At 43.8% G+C, this 21,460-nt stretch overlaps 1 protein-coding gene across 14 annotated transcripts in view; it reads right to left on the reverse strand.

The window, feature by feature from the left end:
- Positions 1-775: 775 nt before the first annotated feature.
- fbrsl1 (fibrosin-like 1) overlaps positions 776-21,460 on the reverse strand; it is a 270,998-nt gene continuing 250,313 nt past the window's right edge. For 7 of the 14 annotated variants that reach the window (XM_044195675.1, XM_044195672.1, XM_044195673.1 and 4 more), the window contains 13 exons: positions 18,038-18,455; positions 16,970-17,229; positions 14,720-14,970; positions 11,204-11,254; positions 10,913-11,008; positions 9,100-9,171; positions 8,741-8,770; positions 8,360-8,431; positions 7,380-7,512; positions 6,498-6,581; positions 5,163-5,246; positions 4,090-4,348; positions 776-3,275 (listed from right to left, as the gene is read on the reverse strand). In XM_044195675.1, the coding sequence (XP_044051610.1) occupies positions 1,973-3,275; positions 4,090-4,348; positions 5,163-5,246; positions 6,498-6,581; positions 7,380-7,512; positions 8,360-8,431; positions 8,741-8,770; positions 9,100-9,171; positions 10,913-11,008; positions 11,204-11,254; positions 14,720-14,970; positions 16,970-17,229; positions 18,038-18,455 (3,113 nt within the window). In that variant the 3' untranslated portion in view covers positions 776-1,972. Of the gene's footprint in view, positions 3,276-4,089; positions 4,349-5,162; positions 5,247-6,497; positions 6,582-7,379; positions 7,513-8,359; positions 8,432-8,740; positions 8,771-9,099; positions 9,172-10,912; positions 11,009-11,203; positions 11,255-14,719; positions 14,971-15,131; positions 15,293-16,969; positions 17,230-18,037; positions 18,456-21,460 lie in introns of all 14 variants that reach the window. The other 7 variants (XM_044195680.1, XM_044195678.1, XM_044195668.1 and 4 more) reach the window with 6 other exon arrangements.

Consider the following 21,460-nt stretch of genomic DNA (forward strand, 5'->3'; position numbering starts at 1 on the left):
AACATTCCCTAATGACCTGGCCACAGTTTGATCCACGCTGTCATTATGGGCTGATACCATGGGACAGGATTGGTGGGTCTCACGGCACACAGCAGCGAGATGAGTAGTCAGGGCATTATCAGGATGAATTGGCCGTCTCTGGACAGGCGGCAAGCACAGCCGAGGTCTTGTCAATAACAGGACAGGACGCCTCAGGGCTCCCTCTGTGGCCCACTCCAGAGCGTCTTCCGGCCTCATTAGAAAAGCAGATGAGTGGTGTGCATGAGGAGAGGAGACATATGAAAAGAGAGAGGAGCCTCTCCTCCACCATCTGATAGCCTGCCTCCCAGGCATTGCTCCTCTTAATGAGTCCAGACCACGGGTCAATATGCCGCTGGGCTGCCAGTCAATACCGGTTACCTGCAACACAAACACTCAAAACCTGCTTTCATACAAAATCAATGTCCTATTAGTCCCTCCCTGTATTGCCTTGGCCCAATCTCATCGATCCCCTCTGAAGAGCACTGCAGCCCATGTATGTTAGATTATGGTCAAATGATCTGATGGCTTAGGCTATTCTGCCAGCCAAGTCTGTTGCCTTTATGATTTCAAAGTAATAGCTTGATATCAGATGAGCAAATACTCTAAATACTGAAAACTGAGGCACGAGCATTATTGGCAAACCTATCAACCTGACATCAACATTCCACTCAGTAGGTTTGGCTTACAGACAAAGTCAGTACTTTTAGTCGGCACTGACAATGAGTACCAGGATGAAAGACAAGCAACAAATGTATGACATTAGGTCCAAACTTTATTCCGTACATTTTAAACCATGAATGTTCATTTTCATTTTTTTGCACGCCTAAAACTCTACTTGTTTTGTATACAAGAGTCTAAGAAAAACAACTGCACAACACCACAAGGTTGACAGAGAAAGTCCTTTTGCCACCCACTAAAAAGTGTCCTTCTTTTCTGTCTGGGGCTGGTCCAGTTTGTGACTTGGAAGTCTTTTAATAAATCCATCATTGTTTCATTGATAATATAAACATGTGTTAATCCAAGTTTCTCTCAGTATCACTAGTATCGTCTGCTCCCTCCATGTGATCTCTTCATTAGGGTGCTGTGTGCTGCTTTGCATAGATTGCAGATGATCCTTCTAGGCCCCCTTACAACACCCTCACGTCATAACTTCCCATCCATTGGCCAGGCTTGTCTGTTGCCATGATATTCAACAGGGAAGTGATTCCCCATGTTTCATTTAATTTTGTTTTTCTAGAAATGGTTAAAAAGACTAATAAATTTACACGGTAATTTTGCAGCGAAGGAATATCAACAAGTTATTTACATCAGTTTTCTTTACAGAGACTGAACAAAGACCTCATAATATATATTTATCTGCATATCTCAAAGGCAAAACAAATGAACAAAACAAATCGGTAATGTAACATTGTACATTGTCATCATTGAGGATATCCTGGTACCATGAGGTTAAATTACTGAAGGTTGAAACCAAAATCCAGTCTTTACAGTGGGTCATAATGGATATGTCTCACAATCAACTGGGATAAATATTGTAAAAGGCGTGACTAATGCACAAAATACATAAAATTCATAGAAATGATATCTATACATGGAACAAGGATAGGAAATGTACAAACTCATTCCAGGACCTCTCTTTTCGCACAAAGCTGAAAAAAGGTTTTGGATTAATATATTAATAATTATCAAATATTTAAGTCGGATATAAACATACACATATTTGTGTTCTCTTTACCGACATTATTCAACCTCCAGTCCACTAAAAATAAAGTCATGGCATGTGCTTAATCAGCCTTACATACCTTTACTTTGTACAATCATACCCTTTCCCTTAGGGAGTTTTGCTCTTCTCTGATGAAGAGCAGTGCATTTTGTTCACAAGAAGAGTTCAGATTAGGGGAGTGGGGCTTGTGAGTGCGTCTAATATGACTTTGTGCACTTTTCTAAGAAGCTACCGAGCCTCTACCTCTTTGGGGTTGCGAGATGGGGAGTAGTCCCGTGGGTCCTGGGTGGTGGTGAGGGGGGTAGTCCTCCTGGGTGAGGCTGGCCTGGCACTGCCAGCTGGCACAAGGGGCGGGGGTGCACTGAGTGCAGCAGTAGGGGGTGTTCTGTTCAGAGGGCCATTGTGTCCTGTGGACGGGCTGAGTCTAGGGTAGGGCATGCCGCCTAGGTGGGGCATAAAGGGGGGCATGTGGGGTAGATGGCCCTCCATGGGGGACTGGTGCAGCTGATGGAGGCGTGCTCTGTCCAGCTCCTCCCTCAGGTGGAGGCGCTCTCGCTCCTCTGCCTGCTGTCTCATCCTCTCGTGCTCCCTGCGCACCTCCAACAGGTGCTCGTGGTGAGAGTAGTCATGAGCCTCCCTTTCGCGGTAGGCTCGTTCCTGTTCGTACACACTGGGGAAGCGATGTCCTTGCTCGGCCCTGAGCTGGAAGTCCATGCGTCGCTGCAGGTCCAAGCTGCGGTAGGCCTCTCTAAGTGGGTCCCAAGGGAAGGCCGGGTGGGGCAGGCGCTCTCTTCCTGCCAGAGGGCTCACTCCCATGAAGGGAGCCATGCGAGCCCGGTCTAGCACATTGAGGCTGCCCATCTGGGGCATGGCACTCATGGAAAGGGGCAGAGAGTGTGCCATGGGGACACCATGCAGGCCATGTGCTGGGATGTCGTTGCCACGTGGTGAGGGAAGAGGGGGCTGCTGGGACAAGGGTGGGTGGTGGTGGTGTGGGTTTCCAGGTTGGCTGATGGGAGCAGGAAGAGCTTGTGCTGGTGGTTGGGGAGCAGGCTCGGAGCTCACCACCATTACCTCCTGCTCCTCCTTCCTCTCCTCCTTAATCTTCATGTCATTTTTCACCTTGTGGAGGAGTTCTGCAGGTGGGGGCTCTTTTCTTTCGCTGTCCTTGAGTGTTGGAGGGGGCCCACCTGCCATCTTCATGCCATGCTCATTGATCACTGCCTTGGAGTATGGAGAAGGAGAACGCTGAGCAGGTTTGATGGAGTCTTCTGAGGACCTCCTCTCAAGCATCTCCTTGCCAGGCGAGCGGCTCTCCTTCACCTTCACATCAGCCAGCGTGGAAGACTCTCTGTGGCGCTCCAGCAGCTCCTTCTCCGCCTCACGGACCCGGTCTACACTGCCACTGTGATGTCGACCCGAATCACTGGAGTTCTGGCTGTTTGAGCGAATCAGGCTGCTGATCTGGTAGCTGACTGGTGCAGAGGCTGGAGATGAACGGTTGGAGTGGCGGTTGCGATCCACAGAATCCCTGTAATGGCATAATAAAACAGTTTAGTTACTGCCAGTTAAAACAAGCATCATGTAGGTGGGTTGTATTTAGGTATGATTTACCTTGATTACATTTCCAGAATAAAAGCTGAATTATATTTCTCTTTCAAAAAATACAGGTTATCATGCTCTTGTCTTCCACTGGTAATGTTTACTACCTTTAAATTTGACAGTAACCCCTATGTTTTGCCAGAATATCATCCACAGAGATCCTTCCAATTAATTTTTGACAGATAACTTCTCTCAGAAATGCTTGTTGCCTGTTTGATTTGTGTCTGTTTCGTTGTTGGACCCAAATTTATTTCAGTTTCCAACGATACTACTAATGAACTGGTGAACTGTCACATTTTCTTTAACAGTACATCTCAAATTCCAGAGCTGAATTTGGTGATTCAAGTGTTTTCATTTTGTCTTGACATAATTTGATCATCTTGTATACATGCTAGTACTAGCTGGAAAGGGGATCATTTTTGTGGCCATGTCTTTAGAGTTGTGAGCATGTATTTGAGTACTTATGTGGGTAGTTTTGTCATGTGAATGCAAATATTCTCAATTTCTGTCCTTTATATTTATTGTGTGCAAGATGATCAGATTTGTTACCTTCTTGGGGGAATCGCATGTGCTTTGAAACAATACAGTGAAGTCCTAGGTCAAATGTTGAAATTTGATGATAGCAAAAATGTATAGTAATTGCATCATTGCAGAAATACTATATTTCACTGAGTTATCTTACAAATAATACCCAGAAAGGACAATAAAATGCAAAAGTTAATTTGCATCTGCCTCAAACTCACCTGTCTTTATCCTTCTCCTCTTTCCCAATGGATGGGTCTCTTTTCTCTCTTTCCCTCTCCCTTTCTCGTTCCCGTTCTCTCTCTCTCTCATGGCTGTTGGCTGAGCTGCTTCTCTCAGTGTCTGCAGTTTTGGGCCACTGTGGCGGTGTGGGGAAAGACGGCGGGGTGCGTCGAAGTCTGTTCCAGGTGTCATGGTGGGGGCTGCCAAACGTGGGCAGTCCTCCTGGCCCCTCCTTGGTGCCAAACATACTGTTGGACCCTGGAGGGAAGGGGGAGACAGGCGTGGGACCCACTGTAAGTTAATTGGGCACAAAACCTTCTTAAGGACACATAAGATGAGAAAGACTCAACAACAAAAGCTGCTTTTGTCTTTGTCTCTGGAGGTTCTCTCACTGAAGCTGTTTGAAAGAGTTAGAGGTTAATGGCTACCCCCACCAGAGAAAAAAGCTAGTCATTTGCTTTTGGACTAAAGGTTTCAGAGGCTTTTCCCCCTCCCTTTTTTGCACTGGATGAACAGGGGAGACTCACTTGCCCTCTGGAGTTGAGGGCTGTGAAAAGCCAAGGGAGACCTTAGCATTCCACAGCATGTCTATTCCAATCACAGCCATTTTCACAACAGGGTGACCGATTGGCAGACAAAAATAGGAGGGGTGAAGAGAAAGAGAGAAAGGCATAGAAAGAAGGATGCGGGGGAGGGGGGGGAGAGAAAGCCCTCCATGGTGGTGTAGAAGGGGCTTGTCAAATAATTAATAGATGAACTGCCACCAAACAGCAGACCTGAGGGTGCCTGTTGGCAGCAGTGCAGCCAGATTAAAGCCAGGCTGTTGGGGACATGGTTGGTGGATGAAGTGGAGGCAGGGAGGAGGTTTGATGTGGTGTGTTGTACTGCCTAGTTGAGCCTCCGTGGGCTAGGGCTGTTTTGACACAGAAACTAGAGCTGAGTGTCTTGAATTTTTTTCCTCCCCACCTGGCTCTCCCTGTGGTCTAACGCTGCCCTGCTCTGTTCTGTTACTGGCCACAGGGGCCATATTGAAAGGGGGAGCGGTGGAGGAGGAGAGGGGGCCAGCGCTTACCAAGCGAGGGGTTGCCTAATCCTCCGAAGGCACTGCTTGAAAGGTTGCCGAGGCCGCCAAAGGAACTGGAGCGACTGAAAGGATCTGTAAAATGCCAAACAGGGATTAGCAAAAGGGGGGGCTGGCTAGCGGTGCTCACCCCAACACCAACCCGTTCCACTCGGCTTTTCTCTTACAAGCGAGCTGTGGTTTTTAGCGCTGCCACCCTAGCTCTCTGTCTGGTAATCCTGCAGTAGCCAGGTCGCCTGGATGCTGGATTCACTGCCACTAACTGGAGTGGAGTGTCTCTGACCCTGTTGGGGCTAGTGGAACAACATTGCTTGATGGGGAAATTAGTTTTGAGTTGTTGGAGCTGAGCTGAAAATAGACTGTGGTAGGGCAGGGGAATTAGAAGCTGTAAAAATTAGGCTAGACAGACCACAATGATTTAACTGGAGAATCAGTGTCTGATGGGCTCCACTGACGCAGACTAGAGCCTCCAAATTTATAGGAATAACACAAATATTTACCCTGAGAAGTCAGTGAACAACATTCATCAAATGATAATTTGCAGTCCCATTTTAATTCAGCAAAAATCCATCAGGAAATGCAGAACTTATCAACAGATTAGGGTTTAAGGATTTTCAGCTCTGGGGCTTGTTAATATATCAGAAAAGACAAACAATTGAGAAATCTCCTCTGCCTCACACATGAATTCCCCCGGACAGGAAAATTTTGTTCGCTAAATCTTCCTCCTCAGTGCACCATGTGTTCATAAGCACAAAATGGATTGACTCAAGGGCTTATTCCATGAAATCAACTTGCCACTCTGAACCCAAACAGTGTCTCAGATAGAATGGTGGAAAATAAATGATTGCATAAAAAGATAATTGAATGCACAAATAAATACAACAACATTAACTATCCTTCATTAAACCTATGAACTACAAAATCAACTTTGCAAGCATATAGAAAATAGTGTCATATATGCTGTTGCACTGCGTATAGTTTGTCCAAACAAATGAGAGAGACTGAATACTAGACAAGCTACGTCTTTTTAACCCCAGACAGAGCTATATTAGGCTGTGTTATGAATCATGCTGTCTGATTATATGATGGCTACACTCTCCGTTACCATGAACTTCGAGTTTGCTCAAGAGGTCCCGCATCCGACTGACTACAGTGGCCAACTGGACTCCATATTAACCTTCAAATGAACCTGAGATAGAAATATCTAGGTTTCAAATTACACCCTCGTGGCTTGTAATGTGTTAAAACATGAGTGCAAAAGAGAGAGCGAGAGGGAGAGAACAAGGAGATAAATGTATAAAAATGTTTTAACATGGGGTTACTTACACTTACCTGCCAAGTGGCTAGGAGGCAGGAAGCCGCTGGGGTGGGGGGCGGGGCCATATGGCGAGGGAGCTGAGTGGCCGGAGCCTATCAGAGCAGAGGATATAACAGTGTTGTTATTATCATCCAATCAGACAGTTAGAAATTATCTAACTAGCCATGCAGAGACAAACTGAAATTATTCTCCATCAAAAACAATCAATTCTGTGATTAGCCAGGACTAAAAATTTAAATGTGAGTAAATAATATAATATTTTTCTGCAACAGCATCACAAACTTGTTGAATATACATGTCAGCTGGAGGAGTTTAGAGATGACTGAGTAATGCCATTGAGCAAATAAGCAGTTCATATTTATTTCAGCTGTTGCATTTTTGTGTATGAGCCTATAGTTGCCTATTGAGGTCAGTTCCTGACTGTGCAACAAGCTGGCCTCTTTCACAAAACACTGTTACCATCACCCATATTCCATGAATTGTTAATGAAAGAACCAATTACAGGAGTGCCTCTGACACACCACTGCATAATTACCAGTCAAAGGCCGTTCGCCTCTTTGTTGCCCTCCAATGCAGGGCAAATCAGTCAATTACCTAACCGAGAGTCATCCATATTCATAGCCATATCTGACTCCCTTTACTGGCAAAACATTTGCTACAAAAGCACTATAATTAAGTGAGCATTACATGAGAAGAGAGAAAAATCATGCCATTTCATTACAGTGGTAGAGGAGGAGCAATTTCGACATGCGGCTATAAATGCTCATTTGCATAAAGACAAAAATGGCGCTGGAAGGATTTTAGAATGGGATAATTTGAGTGTTTTGAATGATTTGTCTTGGAAGGTGCAGTTTATCACCCTGCATTGGGTACTGGGAGATCCTACTGACCTGTAGAAGAGAAGAGGGGTCGTGCCAAATCGTGAGGGTAGGGGAACCCTGGGAAGACTCCTGGAGCTGGGGGCCGACTGAACAGGTCCAGCTTCCCATTCATGTCTAGTTTGTGAGGATCCAGCTGCATTTGCTATAGGAGAGAGAGGCAGAGAAAAGGAGAGGGAGAGAGACAAAGAAAATTAGGTCGATAGACAACAGTACCAAACATTTCCAACAACAGAGTGAGAGGGATTTATCCTCGGCTACACTGGGTGAGAGATCAGAAGAAGACAACAATGGCTCCATTTCTCCAATTCTGGCCAACTGTGTTATAACAAATATATGTAAGCTGATTAGGGACACTAAATCCTTGGTAACAGGGGTTCAGGGCCCAACAAGGACTGACACCACCGGGCCAGTGGCATTAGCAGAGGATCTCCATGGCGAGGCCACACCAATCTCTGTCAGTGAGAGGAGTTTTTCCAGACAAGCAGTTTTTGTCTGTGGTCACATGTTGCATTTTGGTCAATACAACTATTACTACAACTATTACTTCAACTACTAATTCTGTCACTGAGTGCTATAAATGTGAACGTTTATGATCTATTGCTCCTTTCTCTTCAGGTGGAGTGAGCTATGCACAGAGCCTTATTTATGCTTAGGAAGTGTGATGTTCTTATGTTCTTACTGTATTTTTGAGAATGTGTCTTAGAGAACACTTAACAAGGGGAGACAACATTTTTGTTGGATTTTGTACCATTATTAACTTTTACAGCCCTCTATTTCTTTTTTGTAATCTGCCTTTTCCCACCCCCATGATCTTTCTGAATCCAATAACACGATTATAGATTATTTTATAGGTTCAGATCCAACTATCCGACATCATCAGCCCTACTATGTATTCATTTATATGGGTCGTTATTCCATTACCAATATACTGTATCTGGTTTTACATGACAGCAAGATTCCTGCAAGACATCATTATCCATCTCACGCACCTTCATTTTCTGCTGGTGGTGGTAGATCTGCCATGCGATCTGGACATGCACTGCGCACCACTTGCCAGGTTTCTAAAAATTTAGAGAGAAACTGAGGTTAGCCTGCTGGCTTTGATATAGGGAGCTAAAAATGGATTCTGGCATTGAGATTTTCTGGCCAAACTACAAAGTGGGAACTCGTAAGAATTTTCAACCAGGCAATGGATTAAGAAAATCTAACCCTGACTTTAGCCCAATAGAGACCTAAAAGCTAACCTTAAATGCAGCCAAAACCCTGCATTTCCTTGATCAGGAATTGTTGAAGAATTTGAAGTTTTAGACTTTGTGGCCTGGCCAGAGAGATGAAACATTTAACAAAAGATAGACAAGGCAACCACTTACCCTAACAGATGTCCTGAATGGATCTGTTATCTGTATGGATAAACAGACAATCATTATCATCACCAACAAAGATAAGTAGCCAAGATGTGCAGTTCTGGAGAGCTAAAAAAATTGCCAGTGTTGGGAGGCTCAATTCATACTGGGACATTCGAAAAAATGCATGTCCTTACTTTTAGGAACTTTTGATAAATGTGTCCATAGAGATGTATGAGGAGAAATGCCTTGTCTCAAAAAGATGTTGATGTAAATATGTACATTCTCTCACATCTCTCTGAGACACATACTGCACATATGTGGCTTTCACCAGAAGCAACAGAGCAAGAGCAGACCGGTTTTGATGCTATCAGCCTGATGCTTACCCGTGGATCCTTCTGTAGGAGTGTGTGAGGTACTGCTCCAGGACGTGCCGCTACGTCGATGGGATTAGATGCCTGACAGAGAGAGAGAGACAAAGGGAAAGAGATACATGGTGATCAACCAGATTTAAAGTACTTCAAACATTTTTAGATCAGAGAAAGAAAGAAACAGGTTTTTTGACCTCATATAATGATTCTTAAAATTGGATCTAAGGAGTACATAAGAGTATCCTCAGCATAATAGCTTTGTGTAACTGTAATTTTCTACCTTAGAGAATGCATGAGAATAACTATTGTAATCCTAGGTTTCTCACCCACCATCTCAATGTCCTCACATACAATGCAGGTATGCAGTAGTATAACTGAACGTTGATGTCTGTGGCATGGAAATGTAAGAAACTCTGTTTTAAAACCACTACAAGGTCCTCGAGCTAGTGATGCCAGCATCACTCTAACCTTATGTCCTCCTTCAGTAGCACTAGAACTCACTAATCCTCAGCGACTGCTACTGTATTGCTGACATTAGTAGATAAAACTGCAATGATGCTGCAGGTGCTGAGCCATGCCAGAGTAGCGCATCTCTGATCTCTCCAATCTCCTCTTTAAGTCTTAGGAGCACAAGTGCCTAGATCAGCCTTATTAATCCATCCCTACATCAGGGATAGGAAGATCCTGCAGGGTGACCTGGGTCACCAGCCCCCACAAACAAACACACATACCAAGCCCTCCCCCCGAAGCTGCTCGCCAAGAATACTTAGCAGGGCTTTGGACGCATAAGACTGCTCCTTGAACCATCTGGAGGGGCCTTCAACAAAAGGGCCCCTCCATGACAGATCCCCCTGGGAATAGGGCCAGTGGATTTAGGCAAGCTTTGATTGGTGGCTTACACCGGGTCACAGCCGCTGGGCATCTGCCAGACAGACTCACACCCTCCCAACCCTTCCCATCCCTTGTATCCCCACCGCCCCTGTATCTTCTCTCCTTTGCTCTCCTAAACAGACAGACATCACTTTCTTATCTTTGGCATGGCCTGTCACTGCTCGGGTCAGCACGGAGCTCTGACCCTGGTTCAGGTCCAGTCAAGTCTGACAGAGTATTATAGATGGATTTATGGATTTAAATGGGATGGGGTGATCCCATCCTGTTAGGATCCTGTTTCACATCTTCAGTGCACAGTGCTCTGTTGCTTTTCTCACACAAGACAGACAGCAGAAGGAATTCTGTGTGGTAAAATATCTACTGTACTGTAGTACTGTAAGTAGTGTGTAACCTAAACTTTCTTTAACTTGTTATTGTTATATTTCTTTTATGACACACATGCATATGCAGTTTTTTCATCCTAAACAAAAACTACAGCATCGTGTCTCTGGTTACCGGTGTTGCTTTAGTGTTTGGTGGGAAAACCTACAGAAACCTGGCTCATTGAGGCACGTGGCTACTGGCATACAGTATATTACACATCTGATTTTACCACTTCAATGAAAAGTCTATTCATTATTCCTTTCATTAATTTCAGTAGGTGAGTGTGTGTAGCCATTTTGACCCATGCAAAGTCTTGGTACTCTTTATACACAGTAGGGCATTTAAATTATTTTATTTACACTGACAAAAGGTGACTTTACTTGAATGCATGCCATTTTATGAAGAACAAAAAAGTCAACTTGCATTTTAAAATTTTGGTTTGCATTTTGTGTGCTACTGGTGAGTTTTTGTTTCAATTGTGTACAAGTTTGTGTGATTTCTTTTGTGCCCATGCGCCCTTAAATTCTCTGCCTGTTTGGAGATTGTGGGTTGAGGGTAGGGATGTGGGGCTGACCTTGGGCTGGAAGGCTCCTTGCAGCGAGCTGAAGGGTCCTGAGTGTGGGAGCAGCGGGGGCATGCCTGGCATGGTGGGAGGATAGGAGGGGAAGAACTAGGGAGAAAAGAGGAGGATGGGAAACACAAAAAGACACACAAAAAAATTATACAGAGATACGTACAGGAGCATATGCACACACAAATCCACAGTCACAATAAATGCTCTCCTGGCAACATTCAAATATGTCAAATATTTGATTTGCCAAATGCAAATAACAAATTTAAATTAGAATGACAAAAAGAAACTCACGTTTGAATGTCTGATGAATGGATTGTCCAGTTTGGGGGTGTATTTGTCGAACTGGAAGAGATAAGAGGGAAAAGAATTAGGAAACAAAAGTCAACAAAATTATCTACTTTACCATGCAAAGTCTTCTTTAATAATAAAGTCTCATTATTTTTACATCACAAAAACAAAACATATGATCAACATCTGTAACTGATAATAAGCAGGGTTTTGATCCAGAATAATAAGCCCTGGAGTAAAGCAGCTGGCTTGCACCGGTCATGGGTTTACTTAAACTGCATGGTCAGATAGGCAGTTAAATTACTAACAATATGACCGCTTTAGCAGACTGCCAAGATGAAGACAGCCTGCATGATTTTCCAATTGAGCATACAGACGTTGGGCGTGGAGGCCCAACTTGGGAATCAGACCATTTTAAAACCAGACCAGTTGTTTCTATTCACTGGAAAATTTGTAGAAATGTGAATCTAATTGCTTTTGACTGCTATGGCTTTTAAAAAAAATTTTTTTTTTACAACAAGCCCTGATTGTATAGATGGGATGGGAATACATGGAGACATATAGCTTGTTTTGGGTGTTAGAAAACCAGACTTCAAGAGAGATTTAGTCAACAGGCCAATTCTCTGTGCATAAAATCATGGAAAGAATATATGGAGCTTCTTGTGTGTTTTTTATGATTGAAACTGAATCAAGAAGATGACATTTGCAATGGTTAGGAGCTAATTCAGGACATCTCAGCATGAAACTGATATAACCTTGACATGCTGAATTTATGTCAGGAAACCTTTTCTGTGGCAGGTCTTATGTCTACCAGAATAATCTCAATTGAAATTTGCCATATAAAAACTGTTGTTTTCATATGAAAAAGTGTTTCCCATCATATCCTGAACACATGGGACTCTAGTCAGTAAGCTGAGAAGGAGCAGAGGGAGGGAGAGAACGGAGAATGTTGCCCCATGTATGAATGGGGACTTTGTATGTCTGTTCGCAAGCCAATACTGGCTCTCTATTTTGAAACAGGCTAATTACAAGTGACAGTAACTTATTCCTATTCCGCAAATACACAAACCATTTGCAGGTACTTTTTGCGAGTGTTTTCACAAAGCTCTCTTGGCAGGCGCAGATGTTTTGGGTTTACATAAAACAGGAAAATGAGTGGGTATGAATCAGTGTTTCTGTGTACGCGTGTGCAGCGGCACGGGTGGTTGAGGGGGGAGCGGGTGTAGGGTTGGCTAAGCTGCTGGTGGAGACGCAGAGTTTGGGTCACGGGCCCTCTGGTGAAGCAGGGCAATTCACATCTGCACACAAAATGGCCGCAGCGGCAGCAATGGTGTTGGCGGCCTTGTTTGTAGGCGATAATGGGCCCAAATCAAAGACAGACAGCCTACTGAGAGGAAACGCCGAGCCAGCTTCCGAGCTCATTAAACAGCTACTCTGCATTTCTGAAAGCTGTTTAATGTCTGACACTGGGAGAGGGATTTTGGCCGCTTTATGGCCTTGTAAAAAAAAAAACAAAGACAAAGAAAAAACAAAAACTTGCCCTTGTAATTTATGGTGCCTGTCACAGTTTTATAGTAAACAGCTTTGGCTAATTAAAGCTTAATATGTCATCTTATAACAATTAAGGATATTCCTTCTCCAAAAACATGGCAGGGGCAAGGGGGCGGGGTAGGAAAGATACTCAGTGCTTCCATTTGGCAAGCCAGCTGCTTCAGGGCGTGGAACAATAAACAAAAATAGAGGCTTCATAATTTCATTAATTACAGCCATTAGCCAAGGACTGTTACATAGTTGAAATGACATGGGGTGTCTAGAGAGCAAGGGAAAATGAAAGGGAGAGAGAGAGAGAGAGAGAGAGAGAGAGAGAGAGAGAGGATGCACAACTGGGCCATACTTGGCTTGCCTTTTCATGACAATACAGTAAAAACAGCCACAACATCATCATTACTCCTGCTTCTCTAGGCAAGCACCAAAGAGAAGGAAAACAGCATACAGCATTGTTACTGAGGGGAGGAAGTTAAGTAAGTTAAGTAACAACACAGTTTCAATTAAAAGGAAAAAAACAGCAGAAGACATTAATTGCAGTCTCAAATCCCATCGTTACAACACAATCAGAGATGGGGAGGTATATACATCATGGGTTACATAATGCCAGCATTAGTGAGATGAGGAAAATCACCTCTTTCATCTTCAAAGAGAGGACTGTGTACTGCATATAATTCCTACCATGTCAGGAATGAACAGCAGACCAGATAACGACATGTGTGTTGGCTGAAGAACCATCTAAACGGTTTCTATTCTTATCTGAGACAATGCCATAAACACCAGAGCTTTGATTTCTAATGTACAGGATGGGGGTAATCTTGGAGTGGGGCCTTAATGGGACCACAGGCTCTTAATCAGAGGTCATGACATGATGGATTAGATCTTTTAGAGTAATGCCAAAAAGCTACAAATGTCTGAATCAACTGTCAGAGATTGCTGTGCATTTGAAATGATGGATGAATAGTCATAACCTTTTTTCCTCTGTGTTAATCTGAGAGCTGCCAGTGTTTGACCCCCCTCCGCCAGACTTGATGGCAGTCAAAGCACGGAAGCAATTACAAACATTATCAAAACAGTTTTGCAGTGATGTCATCCCCCCTTAATCAGCAATGAAGTCATTTGACCGACTGCAAGGCTTTGAATTTGTCATTGGAAAGTATGGTTTCACACACACACACACACACACACACGGCTTTGGAACGTGCACACAAATATACAAGTCTGCAGGAATGCATTCACAAACACACACACACAGACAGATCTGTTTGACGGCACCTTTGTTGCTCTTTGTGAACAGGCAAATGAAAACATTCAAAACCTTTTAAAACACATCCATATGCAAACAATTGAAAAGCCTGCCTTCAGGCAGTTCCACTTTTTTGATCCTTGGCAAAGACTGAACAGCAAAATCTATGTCAAAGTTAAGAAGAAGGTGAAATATTTTTATGAAATTTGGCAAGGCTGGCCTGTCTGGCTGACATGCCACGAGTCAGAAAATGGTCTCTATGAAAAGTGGATGTACAGTTTTATAAATAATTCCACTATGGATGAAGAAGTATATATGTGCTTGGTATATATGTGCTTGGTCCGGTGTGACCAACCTGTGACCAACCTGAGCAGCAACTAGCGCGCATGTGGTCGAACTAGATGACGTGCTAGTGTGTGTGTTTGTGTGCGTGTGAAGGGAGGTGGCAGCCAGTGGGCCATATCTGCCCAGCATTTGTCCTTATTATCAGCTCTCAGACTTTAGCAGCAGGAAAGTATGCAGAAATCAAAGAGCAAAATTCAAACTGAATCAGTGTCATATTTTTTGAAGGGAGGGGTTCCTACAGATATGGGACGTATTTGGTGAAATTTTGGGGTAAAGAAAAAAAGGGAGAAATTGATTGAAGAGGAGATTGGGAAGGGTGACAGGTGAGCGGGTGGGTGGGAAGTTACGGGAGCATTTTTTTTTTTTTTTTTACTTATCCTCACATTTCTGGCTTGGGTACGCACCATGGGGGGTGCGGTGGGCGGGGTGAGGATGGCGGCCGGGGGCAGACTGGCAGGGAAGGGCGTGAAGGTGTGCTGGTGGGTGTGTTGGTGCTGGTGCATGTGCTGGTGTTGGTGAAACTCAGCCCTCAGGAGTGACACGGGGGCCAGCGGTGAGGCGGACGGCCCCCGGCCCCGCTCTGAACTCTGAACCAGGAAGCGGTTGTTCAGCTCCTGCCTCAGGAGGTCATGCTCTGCAAGAAAGGAGAGCGAGGAAAACCAAAAAAAAAAAAAACAACCAAAAAAACAAAAACAGGGGGCGGGAAGAGGGAAGGGGGGGACACAAGAAAAAAAAGGCACGGACGCCCAGTCAGTCTTCACAACAAGGGTAGAAGAGAAGAAAGAAAATAGTCACCTGGCATTCTCTGTTTCTCCAGCTCATGCTGTGAGGGTTTTCTACGTGGGGACTCATTGGTGGTGGTAAGAGAGTTGCCTGTGACAATGTGCCAATCAGAATCCCCGAATGAGGCTGGCAATACATGATTGGTTGGTTGAATGATATCAACAGACTGGTATCTAAAGACAAGAGAGAACCAAGAGTCATCCCAGCAGAAAACACACACACTCTTGCCCTCTATTAGAAAGTCAGTGCACAACTGGCCTATTTATTACATATTTTGGAGACACCCATCATTGCTGGAGACATTTGTTTCCTTCTATTGCAGCATGAAATTGCTTGTCTTGATGAAATCGCTGAACATATTATCAAATCGTTACAAATCACATATTGTTGGCAAGAGAAAAAATAATTCTGGTTGTTGAGGTAGCATTAGATTGCTGACTGAGTGCACCATTTTTCAACACGTGACTGCTTAAGTGCTGCTTTCAGTACGCTGAAAATGTCTCCAGCTGTGAGGACTGTCCAGTTGTTAGCTGACATTTTCCAGTGACGCATCCAAGCCCTTGTACAGTGACCTCATCACCCTTTTAAATTTTTCTAAGCTACTTTAAATACAGTCCATCTTAGAAATGGAAGTATGATGTTCTCCACCAGTGAAAATACGACCTAACATTAGAGCATGTGACTTGTGGGAGAGGCAGCATACTATTGCTTTTTACAATTAAATAAGATTTTTTTCCATTCTGTGCTAAATATTGATGAGGTTATTTGAGGTATCTGTAGCTACTGCACTAACTGGATTGCATTCCTGATATTTAGAGCTAGAATAATAAAGGTCTGTCTTGTTACTAGCTTTAATATCTCATGAACTTTTGAGATTGATGAAAAATTATCATTTAGTATTCACTATGCATAGGCACTTTGAAAACGGACTCTTAAAGCTGATTTAAAAAAACTGGGACCTGGAAAGAATATTGGAAGCAATCTTTTCAGACAAAGCCCTTGTTTATCAAAATATGTTTGTCTTTAACAATAAAGTACGTCAGTGTTTTTCTGTTCTATGTATAATATTAGTAAAGAAGGAAAAAAACCTACATACATTTAGCAATGAAAGAAATGACCACATGCATCATTAGAGATCTAAAATATTTGCTTGGATTCACTGTACTGTGCAGTATCAAAGGATAAATAAGTAAAAAATGTAATAATGTGCACTTACCAGATCAGCAACTCATATATGAACACTTGACTAGTTTCAATACCAAATAACATATTTTTTTATATTAAAATTAGAAAAATGATCAACTAACTATTACAGATTGGCGACAAGTTCTCCACTTAGTATGCATTAGTACTGTAGTATTCTATGCATATGTAATTTTGTTTTCTTAGAAATGTAATTGTAACACGAATACAGTAGAGCTGTGCAGGCAAGTCTAGTACAACTGAACATAAAAGACACCCTGGAATATATAATGACCACGTCACTATACAAACTGTTACACTGCCTGTGTTCAGAGTGTATATGTATACAATTACACATTAATATTCAAAGATGCAGCTAAATGTGTTATGACAAAGCTTTGGATCTTTACAAAAGTCTGAAAATGTTTTTAGTAAGGACACTTCTGAAAAAGAAATGTCGTAAATTAGTACAATAAATACTACCACTGTTTGCAGCACTTTGCTGTTCAAAAATGGGTTAACTAACTAACTAATTAAATCAAGAACTAATTAACTAACTAATTAATTAAAGGACTAGGCAGTGTTGGTTCCTCTAAAGCTACCATGTGTCCTAGGAGTTTGTGTCTGCACTGAAGAAACCATCTAGCATGTGAGGTGCGCGGCTTTACCTGGGTAGGGGGTGCCGGCAGGGTGCCCAGGCACCACTAAACTGTTGGTTGGTAAGGTCGGTGGTGGCGGCAGTGTGGCTGGGGTTGCAAACATGGCCGGATGGCGATGGGCAGGGCTCCGTAGGGAGGAATAGTGCGAGGTAGAGAGATTTGCTATGGACAGAGGCAAGGTGGGGGCTGAGGATGGGAGCCCACTGAGGTGGTGGTGAGGGGATGGGGGCAAGTGCTGTTTGGAAAAACCCACTGGACTGCTGCTGTGGCTGAAGATTTAATGGGAGACAAAGGAAAAAAATACAATTCTTCATTAGAACAATGATAATTTTTATAATGCAAATGAACATTTTATTCATTTATAAAGTGTTGAATCAGAATGCAGCAGTATGATACATTCAGGGAAATTACTACTGCCTTGTGCAGCTTGTTTAAATGTGATACTTTTGTGTACATAGTTGTATATATGTCTTCACTTGCTTTATTTCTAGCTCAGTGTTAGTTCAGCTATACTGATAACACTTTGACACTTTGCTTTGACAACATAAGAATGATTTTCCAATAAAACTTCTTACACTGAAATTAAAAAAAAGGTGAGGGCAGACTCTGAGAAGACGAATTCTGTACCAGAATGTTGAATGAAAAACAGTAAATCTGACAGCCCGTTATTGCAAGTTTGTGTGGCAGAAAATCAATATCTGCAGTCAATATTGTGTTGAATACAGAATTGTACAGTATCTTGTCACATTGGACTACATTATATTAATTTAGAAAGTGCTGCAGTTTATTTTATCGCTGTCTCCACTAGACTGGCAGGAACACATTAAAGGAAAGTGGCTGCAATGTAACATCCTGATTAAGGGATTCTGCTCCCTTATTGTTGGCATTGAGATTTCTAGTGGTCTTACACAGACATACCTCAGTTGACCAACTGAGTACACTCAGTAGTGTGTGTTTTTTTGTTGGCTGGTTTACACTGCAAATTCTTAGTTAGCAGTCATTTTAAATTAAGCACAAATTCCTCCTATCTTGTACGTCCCTGCACCTGTAACCAAACATTCCCACAGAACAACCTACCTGATGTCGTGGAGGCTGTTGTACAGCGGGTGATGCACCTGGTGGCTGATTACTGGTCGTGTGTGGTGCTGTGGGGGCGGAAGAACACGGGGCTCTTGGTGTGAGTGGGGTCTAGGAGGGTGGGGCTGGGGGTGGGGTGGTGCTCTCAACAGGGGAGGGGTAGGGACAGGGGGTGGAGGTTGCTGCTCCTTCTTGACACTGAGAGGAGGCGGTGTGGGGAGGCGCGTCCTAGGGGGCTCAAGGGGGGCCGCTGCTGCAGCGGGGGCAGGGGAGCCCGTAGGCGCCGATGCCGGGGTGGGGCTGGGCACGGGAGGCGTGAAGGGCACCTCACTGTTGCTCTGCTCCTGGCTGCGCTGGAGCCCTGATACTTTGGCTGAGTTACAAGTCTTTGATTCGGGACTTTCATTCGCTGGCACACCTGAGAAGAAAAGAAACAGCAAAATGTAAGAAGACAATTTGTAGACCTCTATCTGAAAAAGTTCATCTGACGGGGTAAATTCTGTATTGGCCATCTCAGATGTCAGGCCATTTCCTGGTTTGATTCAAAAACATCTGATGCCTAAATCAGATTATAGCCATACAGGGATAGCTGTTTGCTACCGTATGTATCCAGAGGAGTAAAAATGATCAATGATAAGTAAAACATAGCTCCCTTTCCTCCTTTCTAATGTTGTCCCAATGTCTTCTGCCCAAGGTTCCTCTTGTTTCCCTCTCCCTAGGTTCCATTAAGTGTTTAATCAGGTCATTTTCATGCTTGACTATAATCAGATGATCCAATTTCTTCCTGCAATCCAGTCAGTATGAATAAATCACAGCTAATTAAAGTTAAATGTCGGCCCCTATTCAGGGCTTTGCTGAGCACACAATCTGGCATGAAATAATTATGTTTCAATTGTGCTGTGAAGGGAGATCGTGGCCCCTTATCTTGGCCTCTCTGCCACAGCGCCCTTCTATCCTCCCTTCCTGATCTTTCAGGGGATTTGGGAAACCACAGCAAAGCACTCTGAACTCAACCACTTTGTCTTTACCATTCATCAGGGGTCTTTTCAACAGACAAGAAGCTTTTATAATCAGCATTCCAACGAACAATGACTTTTCATACTTAGGCTGTTGCAATTTAATGACTGTAATTATATGCTGTTGTAGCAGGAAAATGAAAGAAAATGCAGCATCTCGACACCTTTCACATTCAAAGAATCTCAAAGCACTTAATGAAAAAGAAAAGACATTTGGCGATCTCAAACTTCTCTCAGAGTCAAAAGAAAAGCAAAATGGGTCACAAAGAAATGGAGTTTGAGGAGAGTGTTACAACTACAGTAGCTAAAACACTACTATAGCTTCTAAACTCATTGAAGCCAGTAGTAGTGGAATACGTTTAAGCATAGAAACATCAGAGAAAGAAAGTGTTCACACACAGATAGAGAAAGATAGAGACAGAGGAAGAGAGAAGACAGCCTGGTGGAGACGAGGCTCTCTAAGCGGCTCTAATCTACAGCGAAGATGGAGCAGTACTTCAGTCAGGAGGCTTACTTGTGCCTCAATTAAAAAAGCTCCACGGGCACTCTCGATGGTAACAAAAAATGAGAAGAGCCGGGAGCTGCTGTCAAGCCAGTGAGAACTCGACATGCAGCCCACTAATGGAATATCCAGTCCCTATTAACAGCCTGCTTAATCTTTCAAGGATCCTAACACCCATAAAAAGACCAATAAAAAGGCAGGGCAGAGCTTTTATTTTTTTATTTGTTGAGCTCCCCCTCCCTCGCTCCTTGCGATTTATGGGAGAACTGGGGCTGGCTAAGGTGTCACGATTTTCTAATGAATTCCGGGGTCCAGGCGTATATAGACCTCCCAATTTATAGGGGTCTGGGATTTGGATTAAACTGTCAGGCTCTCGTTCCTGCAAGCGAAAGAGAAAGCGCGGAAGACTGAAGGCACAGACAGACAAACAGGCGAAGAAGCAAATATCCACAGTCGAAATGTCGCCGTTGGGTGATGTTGCCGTGGCAACCTGTTCTCCCAGACACAATGTGAGGCGAGTAATACTGAAGGAAGTCTCACCTCGACCACTAGGAGATAGAGAGGGGTTTCTAATACTAATGCTGGGAAGCCAGGGCCACAGCGAGCGCTGGGTTATCTTAATGATGATTCTAATGGGCTTTAATGGAGGCAGGGAGGTTCAGCTCAGACCAACCCATTTCTCATTAAAATCACTCTGCAGGCTAAGACACTTATGCTCAGACACACATGCACGAATGCATACAACAGAAGATGGACACAAAAAAAGTTTTTAGTATGGGCATATTACACACACAAACACTGACGTCTTCATTTTAGAGAAGGGCAGCACAAAGACAGAAAAATCTGACCAAATTTGTTGGAGAAAGCAAAAAGGTAATTTCAAATACTTCTTTGCTTCAACACTGATGGCAACATGCCAGGATGTGTTCCTGTTATATAAGTATAAATAGTTATTGGATAGCCCTTTAAACTGCAGGTGCTCCAGCTTCTTTAGCAGCAAACAGGCTGTCAAGAGCAGTGAACAACTGATGGTAGAAAACACCGTTACTGTGAATACCCTTACCTAATAGATTACTTTTTCACTGTTTCAGCAGCAGCCATTTTGAGTGTAAACTAACACGCGATGATAACAAGATGACAAGAATGCCTCTCTGACACATGTCACCTGAGGGCTATATGTAGCAAAATCACTGCTGTTTTTCAACAAACACTGTCCCCTTGCCGCAAAACCGCACAAGTGTCAACTGGAGTTTCAAGCGTTTCAACAAACTGCCAAATTCAGCATTGTTTTGTTCTTCTTTTCCTCAGGACATGGAACACACTCCCTGCAATCACATACTGAGGAAAACAGTAGGCAAGCCACAGGCAGTCATGTGAAACAAATGCCATACGAGTGTCTGTACAAAAAATGTGCTGTCCTGAAGCTCTGCCCCGCAAACCTGAGCAGATGGTGTGAGTGAGTCAGGCAGGTTGGAGCATAGCCCGGTGGTCAGGGGTGGCACCCCCTCCCAACCCCCTGACACCTCTCTGGTTAGCTGAGTTAGTGCACCGGGGGGACAGGGACATTCCCTAGGGGGGTGTTGGCAGGTCTGCTCACCAGATGACATCTCATCCCAGTATTGATCTTTTTATAGTTGTTCCTGTGGCCCTGCTTACTCAGGGGAATTGGGCCTTGCCCTGTGCGCACGTGCCTGGGTTTGCAGTGATATGGGGTTGGTGGTTGGAGGGGTGGAGTAAGGGGGGACACAGGGACTAAGGTAGCAGACGGACAACAGGCCACTGGGATTCGCTGTCATGACTGATGTGTCCAGCGGGGAGTCTGGGGTGAACACAGTGTCGCTACACAGCTGTTCCTGCCTCCAATATCCTTCACTTGTGACCCTGTTTGTCCCTGTGGAACATCTG

The sequence above is a fragment of the Siniperca chuatsi genome, linkage group LG5, assembly GCF_020085105.1.
Source record: "Siniperca chuatsi isolate FFG_IHB_CAS linkage group LG5, ASM2008510v1, whole genome shotgun sequence".
NCBI classification, from domain to species: domain Eukaryota; kingdom Metazoa; phylum Chordata; class Actinopteri; order Centrarchiformes; family Sinipercidae; genus Siniperca; species Siniperca chuatsi.